This window comes from Leishmania braziliensis, chromosome 36, assembly GCF_000002845.2.
Source record: "Leishmania braziliensis MHOM/BR/75/M2904 complete genome, chromosome 36".
In the NCBI taxonomy this organism is placed as follows: domain Eukaryota; phylum Euglenozoa; class Kinetoplastea; order Trypanosomatida; family Trypanosomatidae; genus Leishmania; species Leishmania braziliensis.
This window is the reverse complement of record NC_009327.2, coordinates 1,402,339-1,419,209: the sequence shown is the minus strand read 5'-3', so window position 1 is coordinate 1,419,209 and position 16,871 is coordinate 1,402,339. Positions and strand designations below refer to the sequence as shown.

The following is a 16,871-nucleotide window of genomic DNA, read 5'->3' as shown; positions in this document are numbered from 1 at the left end:
TAATTTTAGTTTAATTATTTTATCTCATATATACTTACAATGTTACATCATTATACTAGCTCAGTATAGTTATATAGTTAGTATTGTTATGATAGTATGAGTAATGAGTAAAGCATAGAATATATTGATATTAAGTTATATTGTGCTATATTAATACTATTTTATAATACTTTAATGATTTTATAGTTTAACATACTCTAATACTATTCAATGATTATAATTATAATTTATTATGTTCTAGTTTTTATTTGATAAATATATATATTTATACTAACTCTATTCTTCTATTTATGCTATAGATTATAAACTAGATTGTTACTAATTAATTATTACTAATAGCTACTAACGTGACAATAAAATTATTTTACATTAACTTATTATGCTGCATTACCATGCAGATAAATTCAATCTTATAATTATTTTAAAAATGGGGTTAAAATCGTACTCCCCGACATGCCTCTGGGTAGGGGCGTTCTGCGAAAACCGAAAAATGGCATACAGAAACCCCGTTCAAAAATCCCCCAAAATTCGCGTTTTTTGGCCTCCCCGTGCACAATTAGGGGTTGGTGTAATATAGTGTGGGGTGCGCTCAGTTTTAGGCTAGCTCCTCGTAAAGTAGGCCTCTTAGAGGGAGCGCTTGATAAGGCGGAACGGCTTATGGGCAATGAGGATGATAGGGTGGGTAAGACACCCGTACCTCATATTCTGTGGCAAATGGCAAGAAGCACTGTCTGAATCACCCACCAAGCGGCGCCTCTTAGGTCCTCTCCACCTTTTCTTTCCCCCTCCTCAGCACAGCCAAAGATATAGGTGTGATCACTGTCAAACGCCTTCACTGCTCTGCATGAAATCACCTTTAGGTCTTTTTCGTTTTGCCAGCAACACACATCATGAAGCACAACTACGTCAGAACGGGGCTCGAGGTCATGGCTGGACTGAAGTTCACACGACTTTGCTCTCTTTCGTACACCGTCAGCAACAATGATGCCCAGCCAGGGCATAAGTGGGAAATGGTGCAGAGAACGACCCGGTCCATACCTATGAGCGCATTTGAACGCTCTCCGGCACCAATCCCGGTTGATGCAGTCGAAATTTGTGCCGTGGTGCGGAGAAGCAGCAATAAGTTTATCGTGGTTGTTGCACAGTATCGTCCACCAGTGGATGCAGTTTGTCTGGAGTTTCCAGCAGGTTTGGTGGATTACAACGAAAGTCCAGGCCAAGCCGCCATTCGTGAGATGCACGAGGAGACAGGTTTTGTGGTAGATGAAACTGGAATTGTATCTATTTCACCGCCCCTCTCTACAGAACCCGGTCTCACTGACTCATGTTGCGTTCTGGTGCGCCTCGACGTTGACGGTGAGCGCGCAGAAAATCAGGAACCAAAGCAACACCTGGATTATGGGGAGGACATTGAAGTTCTTCTGATTCCCATTTCTGAACCCAAGACCGCGGTAGGAGAGCTTTCGAGTGCAGTCCAGCGATATACTGCAAAGGGCCAGCGCGCGATTGTGGATGCAAAGCTGTATACATTTATGGAAGCTCTGGCGTGGAGCCTATAACACCTTTTTTACCACCCGCAGAATAAAAATTCTACTGAAGCACAACTCAACAAGAAGCTACAATGCGAATATATAGAAAGTGGTTGTTATGGTTCTTATGAGCGCTGCTATGAGCTACGCATATTCTGCTAAATCAAGAATTTCAGTCTATGCTGCAGTCTGCATAGCAATTGTGCTTATAGCACCTGGAATTATTTCACTTCAGTACCAAATATCATTATCTTCTCTTTCGCTTGTCTTACTGATATGTCTATATATGGCTAACAGTTTTTTAGTCACTTTGCTTGCTCAGGTTTCTGATACCGGTGATGTTGCAGAGTCTGCTGTCTCTGTTACTCATTACTACATCTGCATTTGCATACCCAATCGCAGTAGTGTGGGTAGAGTGGCCACACGTGCCGAACATCACACCAGCTGCTCGCAATTTGAACTCTCCTTATTTAGGCGAGTATGTTTGCGATATTACTCGAGGTTTTTTTGTGATCCTTTCTGCTGCCTTGAGGATTTTTTGACGACTGCGCAAAGAGCGTTATTCTACTGCCTCCCTGAAAAGTTCAGCACGCCATATTTGGACTACTTCTATCCGAAAGGCCGAACAACTTCTCTGCAGCGAATGAACAACAAAGATGCAACATACATAGACAATAAACTGGAAGGCTATAGTGCGGTGTGCGTTGCTAGGACAAATCATCCTAGCGAGCTTTACTGATATTTCAAAGTACCCACAGAAGTTGAGCAACCCTCGCTTCCTACCTCGTCTACCACCGTGGTTGGCGTGAGCTAGTCATATGTTGTAGGCGACTCTGTGGCAACAGAGAAATATGTGGTCATTAGTGGAAGCACTTCGTATCGTCGCGTGTCTCCATTCCAACTGCCGATCACATTGAGCGACGGATCGTGCAGCTCAATCGGGCGAAATGTCGGTTTTCTAGATTCAATAAAAGGCACGTCATGTACACTAAATAGTGCTCAAATGTGCTTGTTGTTTTCACTAGAGAAGTACGAGAACCTCTTTCTGCAGGCTATGATGGGGTACAAGAGCAGCACTCCTCAGTTAGTACCTTTGGTACTGAATCTGCACAGCGTATCCGGTGCGTTATTGAACACTCTCGATCCCACTGTTGTCCATGTGGCAAGCACTTAACGAACTCTGACAGGAAAACGTGCAACAGTGCAATTGTTGTACTACAAGCTTATTTTTTCTACTCTTCAAATATACGTGGAAACCTAGTATAAGCGGTGATTAGCATTACCCCTAGGTAATATCGGATTAACGCAGTACGCTGCGCTGTTTTTTGAAGTTGCGCTCACCGGTGAGAATGCGACTGTGCCGAGCAATATTCATGCCGCAACTCCGGGGTCTCTCTCTCTCTCTGGTGATAAAATTTGCTCTGGAACATTTGTCTCAGTTGTAAGAGTGCTATCTTGAAGCGAGAAACTGGATTTTCAGTGCCAGCTGGCGGCAGGCTATGTAATGGTAATCAGTGGAAACGAGCTGGCTTCCTGCTCTCGATCCTTAGTAGTGGGTGCTTAGTTTTGATTAGTGAATTTGATCTTCAAACCATTTGTAACTCCGGGACTGGAGACATCATATCTGCCTTGATCAACGCCACAGTCAATGGCGCACCTACTGTACTGGATCGAATAGCCGTTGCTAATGACGCCCTGCAAACGATACAACGAGCTGGATTTCTATCAGTGGGCTATTCAATGCCCTCGTTTCCCTCAATGCCACCTATAATCCGTATACTTGTCAGTACAAAAACATTATGGTTGGCCTATATTACCACTTTGTCGTTGTGTGAGCTGGAGCCCAGTACAATCCACAAGACATCATTGTGGAAGCGTATGCTTTACCAATTATGGGAAGCCTTCAAATCTGGAACGAGACAAATTTCAACGAAGATGCACTTTCTTATCAGCAGCTTTCTTTCAAGGTGACCTTCACACGATACGATCCCTGATCACAGGCACCTATTATGCGCAGGGTTGTTGCGCCGCCAATTCTGCCACCCCTTGATGACGGTCTTTTCAACCTTTTTCGCAGCGTGTATCCGCTTTGATTTGAATATGTGGCCATAAACTTGTTTTTCTTTCTCTACATGCTATGGTAAATGAGATGGAAAAGCTAGTTGGATGTAGAACCCTAGCACTGTATACAGGCTTTGAGCCGGACTCAAAAAAAAAAAAAATGTAGCTTGCTGCTAGCCAACGACAAGAGGAAGCATTATTCTTCATTCCCATATCATTTACCTACAGCATAACAAAGTGAAGGTGCTGTCGTTATGTAGTAAACCATTATTTTACCTTGTCTATTCTTTGTCATAGAGCATGAGTGAAACTCCACGCTGCCCCGGCCTGCCACAGACCCGTTGCGTGCTGCGAACCAGCCGTAGAGACGTTACAGCAACACCGAGACAGCCATCCGGACGCGGGCCCTGTCTCACACCCTGCCCGCCCACCCCCGCCCCGCAGCTGCTCCCACGATGCCGGTCACCACCTGGTGCATCCATCGAGGTGGCTCGGGCTCCCTACACCAGTGGGCCGCGAGGGCCGCGTGAGGTACGCTCAGGTGACGTGGACAGTGCTCATCACGTGGCTGGTGCAGACGTGCACTGTCGCAGCTCGTTCCAATGCAACGCCATCCAGGACCCGACCGCCAATATCAGTAGCGACGCACCGCTCTGGCTTCCCTGCGTAGTCTGTGCTTGACCCTGTCACCGCCTGAGGTGATTCGGCATTGGCAAGGATAGGGACTGCGTGGCTCACTCAGAGAGAGTGGGGGTAATGGGGTGGTGAGATGCCACGCGCTGAGGTGCCCCCCGTCATGACGGATGCAGCAACCAATGGGAAAAAAGTCCCAGTACTCAGTGATCGATCTTATAAAAATTTTACTTCTATTTCTCATTGCTCTCACTCGTATTTCAGTGATTTCGCTATGTTGAAGTCTACGTGCCCGAAGCGGGCCGTATTTCACAACGCACCGTCAGTCTACCCTTTTGCCAAACCTTTTCATGACACTCCCTATGACCAAGATCGCGGGCGCTTTGACAAGACAAAGAACATTCTACGAGAGAACAAATGGCCTGCCTGGATGGACCACGGCGCCGATGGAACGGGGTTTGGTATTGGGCTGAATCGCACTCACCCTCTCTCCAAGCTTCGTGGCAACCTTAGGCGCAACCCCAGTGAAATACCACGTGTGCTAAATATGATGATTCAGGGTGTGTGGCACAAGAGCGGTAACAAGCTATATTTTCGAGGTGGCAAGCCACCGAATCCCAGTACTCATCCCTATCTGACTGGTGAGCCATGCCCAGTGTACGGATGGAAGGTCACAGACCCGGGTGTGATTAGGGAATTCAATCTTCCACAGCCAGAAAGGGACAAAATACGGTACAAGCCGTATGTTGCGCTGCAAGAGCGTAAGATTATGGGCATGCAGGCCCCTATTAAAGGGCAGAGTGCCGTGCCTACCTCTACAGAGAGCACTGACTCGAAGCCACTGATGAAGCGCCTCTTTTTCTGGAAGTGAGGATCTCTGTGTTGCTGTTGAGGCAACTTATGGTAGGTATCACACAGTTATCGTGTGAAGACGGCCAAACGGAAAAAAAATGGAGCACACGTGCAGCGCACTGTCAGAGTGCTCTTTGCTAATGTTTGCCTCAGAGAAAAATAGGAAGCCGTGCTTTGAAAAGTATGCACTCCTGTATGTATAGTACTTCTCTAGGAGTGTCTCGTTTGTACCGCTCAGTTGGTCCCTTTTCCTGCTCACCTCTGAGCTCTCCAGTCGGCAATTTGCCACACGCCGCTTTGCTTTTCGTCCCGTCCGCGCCTTTCGATATATATATATATATATATAGTTATCCGTTACTTTCTTTTCTCTGGCAGAAATGCAGTTACGGCTGCACACAGCGGGTCATGAAAAAAGGATACACCCTTGCTTAATTGTCATATTAGCCCATTTTTCTATCCAAGAATAGAAACGCTGGAGGGATGCAGGAAATTATCGACACAGTCAACCGCTACACGCTGCGAAGCGCAGCCTTCCGGGATAAGCCCACTCCAGGCTTTGCGACGCGACAGTTTCTCTGCTCACTGCTGCTACATCGGCAACTGGATTCTATCCGGCTATCTTCGATAGCTCATTACATGTTCTCGACAGAGGCGCTCATCGCCGTCTCGCGTGATGGTATTCAGACCATCAGCTGCGAGGGCAACGCATTGTGGCCCATTTGTACAATTCCAAACAGATTGACGAGCGATATTTCCGGTGTGGCGGTGACGCCTGAGGGCACGCTCATCAGCAGCTCAAATGGCATCTGTTACCTTGAAGGCGGAAATCTGAGAGTAGCGGAGGATCGCGTTTCTAGCAGCTACACGCAAAACGTACTTTGTGTCTCGTGCACACCTGACGGCAAGTACATCGCAACCGGGGGCGTTACGGCCACAGTCACGGTATGGACATCCGATTTAAAGCCCCTTCACCATTTTGCAGGCCACACAGACTGGGTTCGTTTCGTCAAGTTTGCACGTGGAAAGTCGCCCGCGCTGCAGCTTTTTAGCACGGGCGATGACGGTGTGATATGCCAGTGGGATGCGCTCGCCGGCTCCCTCATCTCACGGGTCGACTACTCGCTCGGAGAGAGCATTCAGCTCTTTGAGGTAAGCTACTACAGCGGCCTCATTGCCATCTCCAGCGGAACACCGCTCATCGCACTATACTGCTCCCGGTCCGACAACACCACTCGTGCTGTTGGAGAGGATGTCCTTCGGCTGCAGCCGATGGCGCTTATCACGGGTGCCCATGATTACACCCCCACAGCTGGAAAATTTACGGATGACTCTCAGTGGCTTGCCAGCGCATCTGAAGATGAGACCATCGCTCTCACTTATGTCGTTAACCCACAAACGTGCTTTGTGTGCAAAGAGTTCGTCACCCGTCGCCGCTGTTTTTCTTTCATGAATATTTTCAACTCCATCTGCATTTTGGCTGCGCCGCCCGTTTCATCTGTAATTGTTATTGCCGCATGCTCGAGTGATGGCACTGTGGTGCAGTGGGTAGTTGATCCGCGTACAAACAGAACGAACTACACAAAGAAGCTGCAGCTTCACCTGGGCTCTTTTTTAGGCATGGACTTGATCCCTGGCGATGGCCTAAACAACCTGTTGTGGTGAAACGCAGTTAGTAAACGTGATTCTAGCTGGCAGTCTCTCGTTCTCTCTTCGTAACCGTACGTCTATCCTCGTGACCTTTTTTGCCTCTGTTTATGCACCTCCTCTGTGTTAGATCCCTCTACTGCTGCTTTGCCCATTCACGTAACATGAACACTAGTGAAGCGGAAACACCTTCTGCAGCCCGCCGTGCGACTAACGTCCTGGGCGGCATTGTATCTCATGGATTTTACGGATGTAGACCAACGCCACACCCTTCTTTCTGAAGGATGGCGGGGTTTCCGCAATGCCTCGCTTGATATGCGTCCGTCATGTTCGCATGCAAGGCCTTTTCGCTTTGTTTTCAGTTGTGCAAATTCCTTTACCTCACCACCAGCTAATCCTCACCCTGCACCTGCCGCCACCATTCTCATATCCTTCAGCCCTCTCTTTTCGGAAGAGAAACGGAAGTTACATTACTTCATCGCGTATACCTCTTCACTTATCATCAAGCACCCCCTTTTTTCACAACTGTGGCGGATGGCGCTTGTAATATCAGACGAAGCTACACAGGAAGCAGAGAGAATTCTTGCCTGTCAGAACAGCTTCAAGGTACTGGAGCTGAGTCCAAGCAACTGCACAAAAGAGATGGTACTGATGCAGTACGAGACGAAGGCGTCGCTCTTCAAAGGGCTATTTCGGAACAAACTAGCAATGCAGGCGAAAGCCAAGCTTGACAACGCTAAAGTGCGCCTTGCAGACGCGCAACTGCGAGAGAAGGAGGCAGCTGCTTTCAAGGCGCTGCAGCACGATGTCCACAAGGACTACGCTGAGCTACAGGCGCTAGAAGCTCGCACGCGCGTTCTTGAAATGCGGGCCGCCACCGTTCAAGGCGAGGCAGTGTAGGGACTCGTCACGGCTGCAACGCAAGCTCTACTAGCAGTGAAGGAAGAAGGGGGAAAAAAAAAGAAATATGCACAATACAACACATAAAACGTAAATACGGCAGCATTGTCTGTGCTTTCGTTTTCTCTGTCCCACTTTGTGCTAGATAGAGCGGTCGCTGCGCAGCAATGCAGCTACTCCTGTTCAGCCTTGGCACAACTTTGGTCGTTTCACTATGAAATACCTCTCACTCCACGCAGCAAACAACGTAGCTGCTTTCTTTTCACCTTCGCTTTGCACTCACTTTCTGATTTTTTTTTTCTGCTCTCCAATGTGAAATTGCACAGGCTTCCTTTCACCGCTTCTGCCAACTAGATTGCCACCTCATTCGGTGCCTCAACGCCGTACAATTTGCATTTTTTTTCCTTATGAACTTTGCTTCCGTGCTCTCATTTCTCTCGTGCAAACTACTGAACTCTATCTGTCTCAGCTGCTTTCAGCTTTAACCCCTTTTGCTTCGTGAGTTGATGGTGGTAATGCACCACTTTTTTCTCGTGCGCTTTGCTGATAAGGCGGCGTCGATGACTTTGACTGACGCCAAGGTGGACTGCAATCACGGGGTGTGGAACACGATCACGCACACCTGTGATTGCGACGCTGGTTGGACCACCGACCGGCTCCACCAAGACGTACTGGGCGGCAACTATGTCTACTGCAACAGTCGAGCGTCAACCCCGGCACCCAGTAACTCCAGCGCCGCCACTGCATCTTTTTTGGCAGGCAAGAGTACCCTGATCATCATTGTGGTCTTTGCTATTGTATTGATTGCGTCATGCGGGGTCGTCGCATTTTGCTGCTACCGGAAGGGACGGCGTCTCGTCGCGGAAAAGGCGAAGCAGTCGGCGATCCTGGCAGCTGCAACTGAGAAGGAAGAAGCGCGACGTCAAGAAGAGATGCAGGTACAGGCGGGAGCAGCAATCCAACAAATGTGGGCTGCTCAGCTAGAGTTGCAGCGTCAAAATCAAGCGAAGATGGACCAGGTTATGAACATGAATACCGTGCCGACCACCTTGAACTCACAGCTCTCGATACCATCGTCACACCATCTGCGGCACCGACATGAGATGCTTTCGCGGCAGCAGGGCGAGGCTACCACCGCGTGTGACGCCGACTACGAGGGTGGAAACTCGCTGGCAGATGCCTTTGACCGACGGAGTTCACAGGAGTCATTCGTGCTGCACCCTAGTTACTACCGCCGCGGAGCAACGCCACCGACCGCGGGCGGGTACACCAACTGCCCCGAAATTCCGCTGTCGTACTACACGACTACAACAACGGAGGCACCGTGGAGAGCAGTGAAATCTCCTCAGTATCTGCAACCCACCTACCGTTCTTCTCCATTTTGAAGCCATACTGAAGTCCTCTTTCTCGTAAACGGGCATCTCTTTTGTGTCACGTATTCTGCTGCTTTCTTTCTCCGTCCTGCTCCGCTTCACTGCGACTTTTGTTTCCGCCTCTCTTTCTCTCACGCGATCTTTAATGTACCCCTTACCCCTCCATTTTTTTATCAGTCACTGCCAGGAAGGCTGGGCCAGGTGCTACCATGCAGCGTCGTCGTGTTTCGACGACTCTGTGGCCCTTCTCTCATTTCTTTTTTTTTTTTTTACTACTGACGCTGGAAAGCACAGAAAGAGACTACTTAGTGATGTTGTCTGCTGATGGCCTTTCTGTATTCTTTCTCTTTTTCCCCCATTGGTTGCTGCATCCGTCATGACGGGGGGCACCTCAGCGCGTGGCATCTCACCACCCCATTACCCCCACTCTCTCTGTGTAAGCCACGCAGTCCCTATCCTTGCCAATGCCGAATCACCTCAGGCGGTGACAGGGTCAAGCACAGACTACGCAGGGAAGCCAGAGCGGTGCGTCGCTACTGATATTGGCGGTCGGGTCCTGGATGGCGTTGCATTGGAACGAGCTGCGACAGTGCACGTCTGCACCAGCCACGTGACGAGCACTGTCCACGTCACCTGAGCGTACCTCACGCGGCCCTCGCGGCCCACTGGTGTAGGGAGCCCGAGCCACCTCGATGGATGCACCAGGCGGTGACCGGCATCGTGGGAGCAGCTGCGGGGCGGGGGTGGGCGGGCAGGGTGTGAGACAGGGCCCGCGTCCGGATGGCTGTCTCGGTGTTGCTGTAACGTCTCTACGGCTGGTTCGCAGCACGCAACGGGTCTGTGGCAGGCCGGGGCAGCGTGGAGTCTCACTCATGCTCTATGACAAAGAACGGGCAAGTTGTGGAAAGAAAAAGAATCTCTATTCTTTCTATTTTCTGTCATTTCCTCTCGATTCTGTTTCCCTTTTTTTTTTTTTTCAGCACTTTACTCGATTTGCCCCCGCTCTTTTTTTCTGTTTTCATGCAGTATTCTTGTTTTATTATCTAAAGTATTTTCCCTGCTGCTGTCACGTGTTGCTTGATTCAGATGTGTGTTAGCTTCTCAGACTGGTATGTGTGTGTGTGTGTATATGCTCGCAAGTATTTCATTTTTTGCTCAGCTGTGGCGTGGAGGAGAAACTGTTCCCACGCCCTCAAATTTGTTTCTCATGTTTAAGTCGGTGAGTGCTTCCCCTCGAATGTGCAGTGGTTTTTTCTGCCGACGTGCGGAATCTGAGCAACCGCAAGGGGATGCCACTACCATTTTGCATGCATGCGTGAGTAGTGGCATCTTGGCCGTGTTTAACTGTTACTGAGAAGATTGTTCTGCTATTCTGTTTTTCCTGTTTTTTTTTTCTGTTATGTTTGGCTAATCTGGCAGTTGTCGTGTCGCGGCGCTTGTGTCCGCGCTCCTGCTTCCTCTGCTCCTCTTTTTTTTTCCCGTCACGTCCTTCTTCTTGGTTCACACGTATGCAAACATACGCGGTGCGTTTCAGTGATGCATCCCTCCCCCTATACATGCGGATTCGATGGTTCGTAAAATCACATCGCATTGCTTCCTTTTTTTTTTTTCGTATACGTCTCTCTTACTTTTCTTCTCACTGCACGAGTGCATGGAGCGAAGGAACAATCGTATAGCCTTTCAACACTTCATTCTCTGCTCTGTACCTCCGCGTTCATGCTTTGCAGCTTCTTTATACTTTCTTTTTATTCCTTCCCTCGTATCTCGGGTGTTGTCCTCCTGTGTGGTACCCCTCAGCCGGGCGGCTGGTACGAACAGCTGCTCCATTATATACTTCCTCTTTACGCCTGAATCACACGTAATATTGGCGACAGATCGCTACAGAAGGACGTACAGCCCGAAAAAAAAAGAGGAGGAAAAGCGTCGATTTTCCAAGAACCCCCGCCATTGTGTGTGTGTGTGTGTGTGTGTGTGTGTGAGGAGGGGACATGCGTTCGCAAACCTTGCCTGCACATGACACTGCACGAGAGATGAGGACAATTAGTTGCACCTCTCCTCTGCCCTGTCCTTCACTCAACGGTCAAAGCACTGGAAAGAGTACACAGGTTGTGCATTTCTATGCATTTGGCCTTTGCCCAGCCACTCCGCTCCTCTTTTTTCTGCCCTTGCCTCCATCTCGCTCTCACTCTCTTGCTTGTAGCCTGTGTTCTCGAATACTCGTCTCATCAAAGTAAGCTCCTCCTCTGTTTCAACTCCTCTCCCTCTCTCGTACCAAAGACTCCCTTCAGCAACATACACTGCGCACTGACCGAGCAAGGATCCCTCGCTGCTGTTACTTTCTTCTTACTCTACTTACCATCTGCCTTTCACTCGTTTCCTTCTCCTCCCCCAGAAAACCCCTTCTCTCGCAGCCATGCAGCGGAGCCTCATTCCCGGCCACAACAACAACCGCCACCTGGCCTACGAAGAGGTCGAGAACAACATCGGTGGGCTGCCGGTGACGGACAACCGCATCCAGGAGTTGTTCGATTCCCTGGACGTGAACCACAGCGGCGCAGTGCCGGTAGAGGTGGTGAAGAAGTTCTACGTTGGCCTCGAGCACTACGGCCTGAACCTCTCTGAGAAAGAGATCGACGAAACGGTGCGCAAGCACGCTGCAACACACGATGACACCCTGACCTATGAGGAGTTTGCATGCTTCGTGCTCAGCCTTGCGCAGTGGTAAAAGAAGCACAATTGACCTCCACCTGCAAAAGGCACACGGGGAAATGAACTAGGTGTAGAGAAGCCATGAGTCTGCGGCGCTTCCTCTGTCTCTCTCTCTCTCTGTGTACGCGCAGCTGTGCTTTTCAGGACTAAGCAGTGCACATGTGTGCCTGCTACTTTATTATCTACATTGAAGCCTTTTGCACCTTGTCACGTTACGCGCGTTTACCGGAGCCGAGCCTCCTCTCCCCCTGTTCTCCTCTTTGTTTCCCTCAATCCTTCCTTCTACTCGATGTACTGTTTAGGTATGCGCTACTTGGTCCCCCCTCCCTCCCTCTTTTTTTTTCTGTGCCTTTCCTTGTAACTCCCTTTTTTCTCTCCCCTTCCCCCTCCCCCGCTCTTCCATTCTCGTCTACCCAAAGAAGAGACAGAGAGGGTATGTGCCGCGTTGCGTGCCAGCTGTTACACACCAACCTAAGCATACTGGCAACCAATCAGCCCACGCTCTCTCTTCTCCCCTGGAACATGGAAGCAAGATGGAAAAACAGATCAAAGAAACAGAGAAAAGACGACCAAAAATGCCCCCGGTGAATCAACGCAGTGATTCCCTCTTTTTCTTCTCGATTGAGGAGAAACAAGCAAAGCGACGCAGATGCGCTTTTTGGACTTTATCATCTGTGTATACGCGCGATGAACATAGTGCCTTCTTCTCTTCTCTCCCCCCTTTCGAGTGGGTACTTGTTTCTTTTTTTCTTTTTTTCTTCATTCTTGTGCGGTGACTGCATCGCCTCCACCTTTTTGCTCACACCTTCTCGCGCGCGCGCGTGTGTGTGTGTATCTTGCCTGGAAACTCTGTGGCATACATGCATACATCTACGAATATATACATAAAATCTGTGTGTATGTGTACGCTTGTTTGTGAGGGAGAGGGAGGTGGCTAGAGGAACTGTATCAACAAGAGAGCAAAAAAAAAAAAGCAACAAACAACCAAACACACACACCCACGCACGTACACACACACACATGAGTTCGAGCAAAATGGGTGGTGCTTATGTATAACAAGCTCTTGGGCAATAGTGTTGGTGTGCGTGTATGTGTGTGTGTGTGTGTCGTGTCTTTCGTAGGGAGCTGTGAAAGAATTGCTCTGTGGGTCGAACTGAAGATGCGCCTGGGAGTGGCAGTGCTTTGCACCCCTCCCGTCTCACTGCTCTCTTGCCTCAGATGCACGTGTGGCAAGAAACGTATGGGTAATGCTCTTTTCCTTCCTTCTCGCCTCCGTGCCCCTCTCATGTCTGCATAGACGTAGGTGCTCCTGTAGTACAGCACCACGTCGACGCACCACTCGACTCTTCTCCTCCCTACATCTACATTCTTCCTTCCCACGTCTCTGTTTCTTCTGTTTTCACTTCGCTTCCCTGCTCTCTGCACTGTTTTTCCTTTGCTTTTTTCATAGCATATTGCTACCCCTCTGCCACTGCAGTGTGCGTCGTATTACCGCCCACTTTCTTCCTCGCGTGTGCGGTTGCTTCTCTCGCTTGTGAGCAAGTGAGGTACGCAGTTTATGATCATTATTTCTCTGTTAGACGTAGCTGAAGTCCATCAACGCTATCGTTACTCCTTCGGTATTGGATTTTGCTCTCCCACACGCGTGCTTTCGGGTATCTTGCCCTTGCACCTCCCCGTGCCGCATACTCACACGCGCACAAGGGGTGTAGAGAGGCTCCGTATTGCCTCTGAGGGCATCTGTGGTCTCAGGATCGCTTCTCTCATTTTTCTTTTAGATTTTCGGCATTGCCGCCCATGAGAATGGACTGCGCCGACACATTGCTCCTCATCGCGGCTTACCTGACGAAGAAGGAACTTATTGCGCTGAGTGAAGTCTCGCAGCTGTGTCGGAAGACTGTCAACAACTCATTCATATCGTATGAAGAGAAGCAGTACTTGTTGTGGCCGTGCCTGAAAGAGGAACACGTTGAGCTTGCTCCACCTAGTCAGATTTTGGCTCTCGGGGTTCTGGAGAAAGAGCAGAGGCTTCTGGTGCTCGTGCGCAGTGGCACAGACACCTCCAACATCGACGAGATAGAATGTTACTTGTACACCCAGCTGGTGGACAGGAATGGGTGCTTGGTAGAGCACCAGAAGGAGCTTCCCGCTTGCTTTGCCTTTCCCTCCTCGCTCGTGCACTTTGGCGGGAATCGGTACCTCCTCTGCAAAACGCGCGAAGGGGATCTGCATGTGTTTGACTGCCTCATCGAGACCATGATTGAGGTGCCAGTTGGGACCGACGGCTTTTACGCGTCCCCAGGCGGGGACCATTTTCTACTCGACTACAACCGCCACGTCTTCTTTTGCACCGCCAACGCTCACATTGCCTGCAGGTGGGAGATGACCCGAGTCGATCTCAAGCGACATGGGTGTGTCTACAGCACAGCATCGAACCTGCCGCCGTCCACCCTCGTGGCGACGCACCTGCGCGCGCAGATTGTGCCGTTGCCTGATCCCTTCAGCAGCTGCAGTAGCAGCACTAGTGGCAGCCCCGCTACGCGCGCGGATGCGACTCACCCGGTGCCACCCTTGCACTTTTACCTGGGCACCAGCAGCGCCGCCTGGCGAACGTTTTGGATGGGCAGCAGCTCTGCTCTGTGCGCAAATGAGGACGGTGTTAGTCTGCTCAAGGTCACCTTTCGCGAAATGATCGCAGAACGACTGACCTCTCTTTCATCCTCGTGCTTGGACTTAGTTCACAGCAGCTGCGGGGATGTTTACGGCACCCCGTGCGAGGACCATGATGAGTACGCCGTGATGAGCTGCCGAGAAGTGCGACTGCACACGGTGAGCTACTGGCCAGGCCGTCGATCGACAACTGAGGTGCGTGTCGTCGACCTGGATGCCATTGTCCCGAGTCGCACCGCCATCAAGAGCGTCCGCATCATCGTGAGCCGCGTCACCTATCTAATCCACATGCAGCACCAAGGCTTGGACCGGATGCTGCTGCTTTCTTCCGACCTCACGCTGACGCGGTGGATCTCAATTGGGCGTCCGTCGTGCTATGTGCTGTGGCGTCAGCAGGTGTCACTCGTCACGGCAAGCCTCCCAGACGGCGGCGGCGAGAGCTTCCACCCGCTTGTGGAGGCCGTGGAGGGCGGACTCGGTTGCGTTTACACGTTTGGGATGCGACTGCCCGATGTCTCATCTACGGTGGCGACGGATCCGTTTGCCACAGCGGTCAAGGTCACTTCAGTCGTAGATGACGACGCTTCCCCCGCTAGTGTGAGCCGCTTATTGGTGCTGCCGCAGTCCCTCACAGGTGTGGAGGCGCTCTCCTGGATGGCGTTCGGTATCGTATCCGCCTCGCTGCTGTGGACGGTGTCGGCGCTGTGCTACAATGGTTGGTGGCTGCACTTGCAGCTTCTCCTTTGGGAAAAGGTGGCCTAGCTGTGTTTTCTTCCACTTATTTGTCTGTGCGTGTTTTTGGCTGCGGCAAGGGGGGGGGCAGTAGTGGCATAGGGAAGAGTGAATCAAGCCCACTGGATAGAGGAAGGGGAGGGGGTACACAACGACCCCGTGAATCGTCGTACTTGCGGTGCCCGTTGCACCCTCTCTATGTTCACACACACGCATATGCATACCATCATTGAAGTGAAGAGGATCGAGTGAATGCGTCAACACACGATTCAGCACACTTACATTGCAATGTAGTCGTGAGCGAAACGGTTTCCATGTCCACGCTCTCACAGCTTTTCTTTCCTTGTCCGACTACCCGTCTCTCTTTACAGTAAAAAGCTGTACCTAGGGCCTCATGTGTGTCCGAGCATTTTTTTCTGTGTTTCTTCTTGCTCCTCTGTCCCTCATCCCCGTCTCCCTTTGCTATGCTTTTTTGGTTCTGCTGTCATGGCCCTCGCCACTATCGACCCCCTCTACTGCTTCTCTCTATTCGCTTCTTCGGTCAGACGACGACGCCCGCACTTCCTCTGCTCTCATCATCTCCATCCACCGCCACTCACTTTGTTTCTTTTCTTCTCCCGGGTAAAGTCTACGTTCCTGTGAGTCCCTCTTGCCAGCGCATGTTGATGCACTCTCCCTTCCCCTCCCCCGCTCACACACATACATCACCCACCACATATGAGGGACGTACTTCTGTTTTCTTTTTTCTTTGCTCTCGTTTCTCTCGTGTATGGTGCATGTCTGACTTGCTCGCGCTGCTTCAGCGCCTACCCTCTCTTTTTGTCTGCCAAGTCGGGGATGTGGGTGGTGGGCGATCTTGCTATTATGTGCCAGCAGAGGAGACGCACCCGCGTGCAGAAAACTCGGGCCCCGAAGACGGACACCGCCGCAGTCACCTGGAAAGGGAAGCAAGGACGTTACTTGTGCTCAGCGACAACGTGTGATGCACGGTATTCTCTTTTCTGTGTTTTATATGTATATAACACATTGCACTGAATATCGTCGCTTCGACTCGCATGTGAGGAGGTTCTCCTGTAAGTGCTGTACGGGATGCATTCAACAGCGAATGGGGCAGAGAAGAGGTGGGGAGGGCGAAGAATCCACACACGTTTGAGTATAGAGGAGCTCAAGAGAAGATGCGGAGCTAGGTGTGCCTCTCCCCGCAAGCGTCTGTGTTTGATGAACTTTTACCTCTGGTCATACGCCAAATTTGCTTGTCGTGCACCTTCTCGGCTTTCTTTGTCTCTTTACTGTTTCCTCTTTTGCACTTTTTTCTTGTGTTCTCGAGAAGACCCCAGATGGACTGCATCATCATGTCCGCGTGTCTCTGAATATCTCATCACGGCTGTCTGTTTCGAATGCCTGTGTGTCTGTGTCTGCGTACGTGAAGGATATAAATGCACGCTTGTACATTTTGTTTTGTTTCTGCTGCCTGTTCTCTCTTCGTCGCTCTCGAGCCTGCATTCAAATCCTGTTACCTCTCTCCCCCTTCCTCTTCCTCTCTTCTACTTTTTCTTCCTCAGTTTTGTTCCTCGCATCTGCTACGATTTTTCCTCACTCGAATCTTCTCTGGGATGATCTTGCCTTTAACGGGGGAGTATCAGGGATATCGCAGCTCATTCCAGTACTTCTCTCCCACCCCTTGAGAAAAACGGTCTACGGTGCACCGGAGTGGAGTGCCCCCCCCCTTTTAAGAATATATAGTTAGCCCCCCCCCCCCCCCCCCGCC

The 16,871-nt window shown here is 50.3% G+C and overlaps 6 protein-coding genes and 1 pseudogene across 7 annotated transcripts; all 7 read left to right on the top strand.

Annotated features, from left to right (window-relative positions):
• The first annotated feature begins 1,867 nt into the window (after window positions 1–1,867).
• LBRM_35_3882 lies at window positions 1,868–3,155 on the top strand (annotated as a pseudogene). Its single transcript is given in 4 exon segments — window positions 1,868–2,019; window positions 2,022–2,265; window positions 2,269–2,986; window positions 2,989–3,155. Coding segments are annotated over 4 exon segments (1,281 nt in total).
• A 1,342-nt stretch (window positions 3,156–4,497) lies between these two features.
• LBRM_35_3881 (conserved hypothetical protein) lies at window positions 4,498–5,094 on the top strand (the record flags this gene model as incomplete). The annotated part of the gene is made up of 1 exon (XM_003723193.1): window positions 4,498–5,094. One exon carries the CDS (start codon window positions 4,498–4,500, stop codon window positions 5,092–5,094), a length of 597 nt encoding a protein of 198 aa, XP_003723241.1.
• A 461-nt stretch (window positions 5,095–5,555) lies between these two features.
• On the top strand, window positions 5,556–6,737 carry LBRM_35_3880 (conserved hypothetical protein; the record flags this gene model as incomplete). The annotated part of the gene is made up of 1 exon (XM_001568957.1): window positions 5,556–6,737. The coding sequence occupies one exon, from the start codon at window positions 5,556–5,558 to the stop codon at window positions 6,735–6,737; it is 1,182 nt and encodes a 393-aa protein (XP_001569007.1).
• Window positions 6,738–7,253: 516 nt separating this feature from the next.
• Window positions 7,254–7,619, top strand: LBRM_35_3870 (conserved hypothetical protein; the record flags this gene model as incomplete). The annotated part of the gene is made up of 1 exon (XM_001568956.1): window positions 7,254–7,619. One exon carries the CDS (start codon window positions 7,254–7,256, stop codon window positions 7,617–7,619), a length of 366 nt encoding a protein of 121 aa, XP_001569006.1.
• A 515-nt stretch (window positions 7,620–8,134) lies between these two features.
• Window positions 8,135–9,004, top strand: LBRM_35_3860 (hypothetical protein, unknown function; the record flags this gene model as incomplete). The annotated part of the gene is made up of 1 exon (XM_001568955.2): window positions 8,135–9,004. One exon carries the CDS (start codon window positions 8,135–8,137, stop codon window positions 9,002–9,004), a length of 870 nt encoding a protein of 289 aa, XP_001569005.2.
• Window positions 9,005–11,405: 2,401 nt separating this feature from the next.
• Window positions 11,406–11,717, top strand: LBRM_35_3850 (conserved hypothetical protein; the record flags this gene model as incomplete). The annotated part of the gene is made up of 1 exon (XM_001568954.1): window positions 11,406–11,717. One exon carries the CDS (start codon window positions 11,406–11,408, stop codon window positions 11,715–11,717), a length of 312 nt encoding a protein of 103 aa, XP_001569004.1.
• A 1,787-nt stretch (window positions 11,718–13,504) lies between these two features.
• Window positions 13,505–15,133, top strand: LBRM_35_3840 (hypothetical protein, unknown function; the record flags this gene model as incomplete). Its single annotated transcript, XM_001568953.1, has 1 exon — window positions 13,505–15,133. One exon carries the CDS (start codon window positions 13,505–13,507, stop codon window positions 15,131–15,133), a length of 1,629 nt encoding a protein of 542 aa, XP_001569003.1.
• Window positions 15,134–16,871: the final 1,738 nt, after the last annotated feature.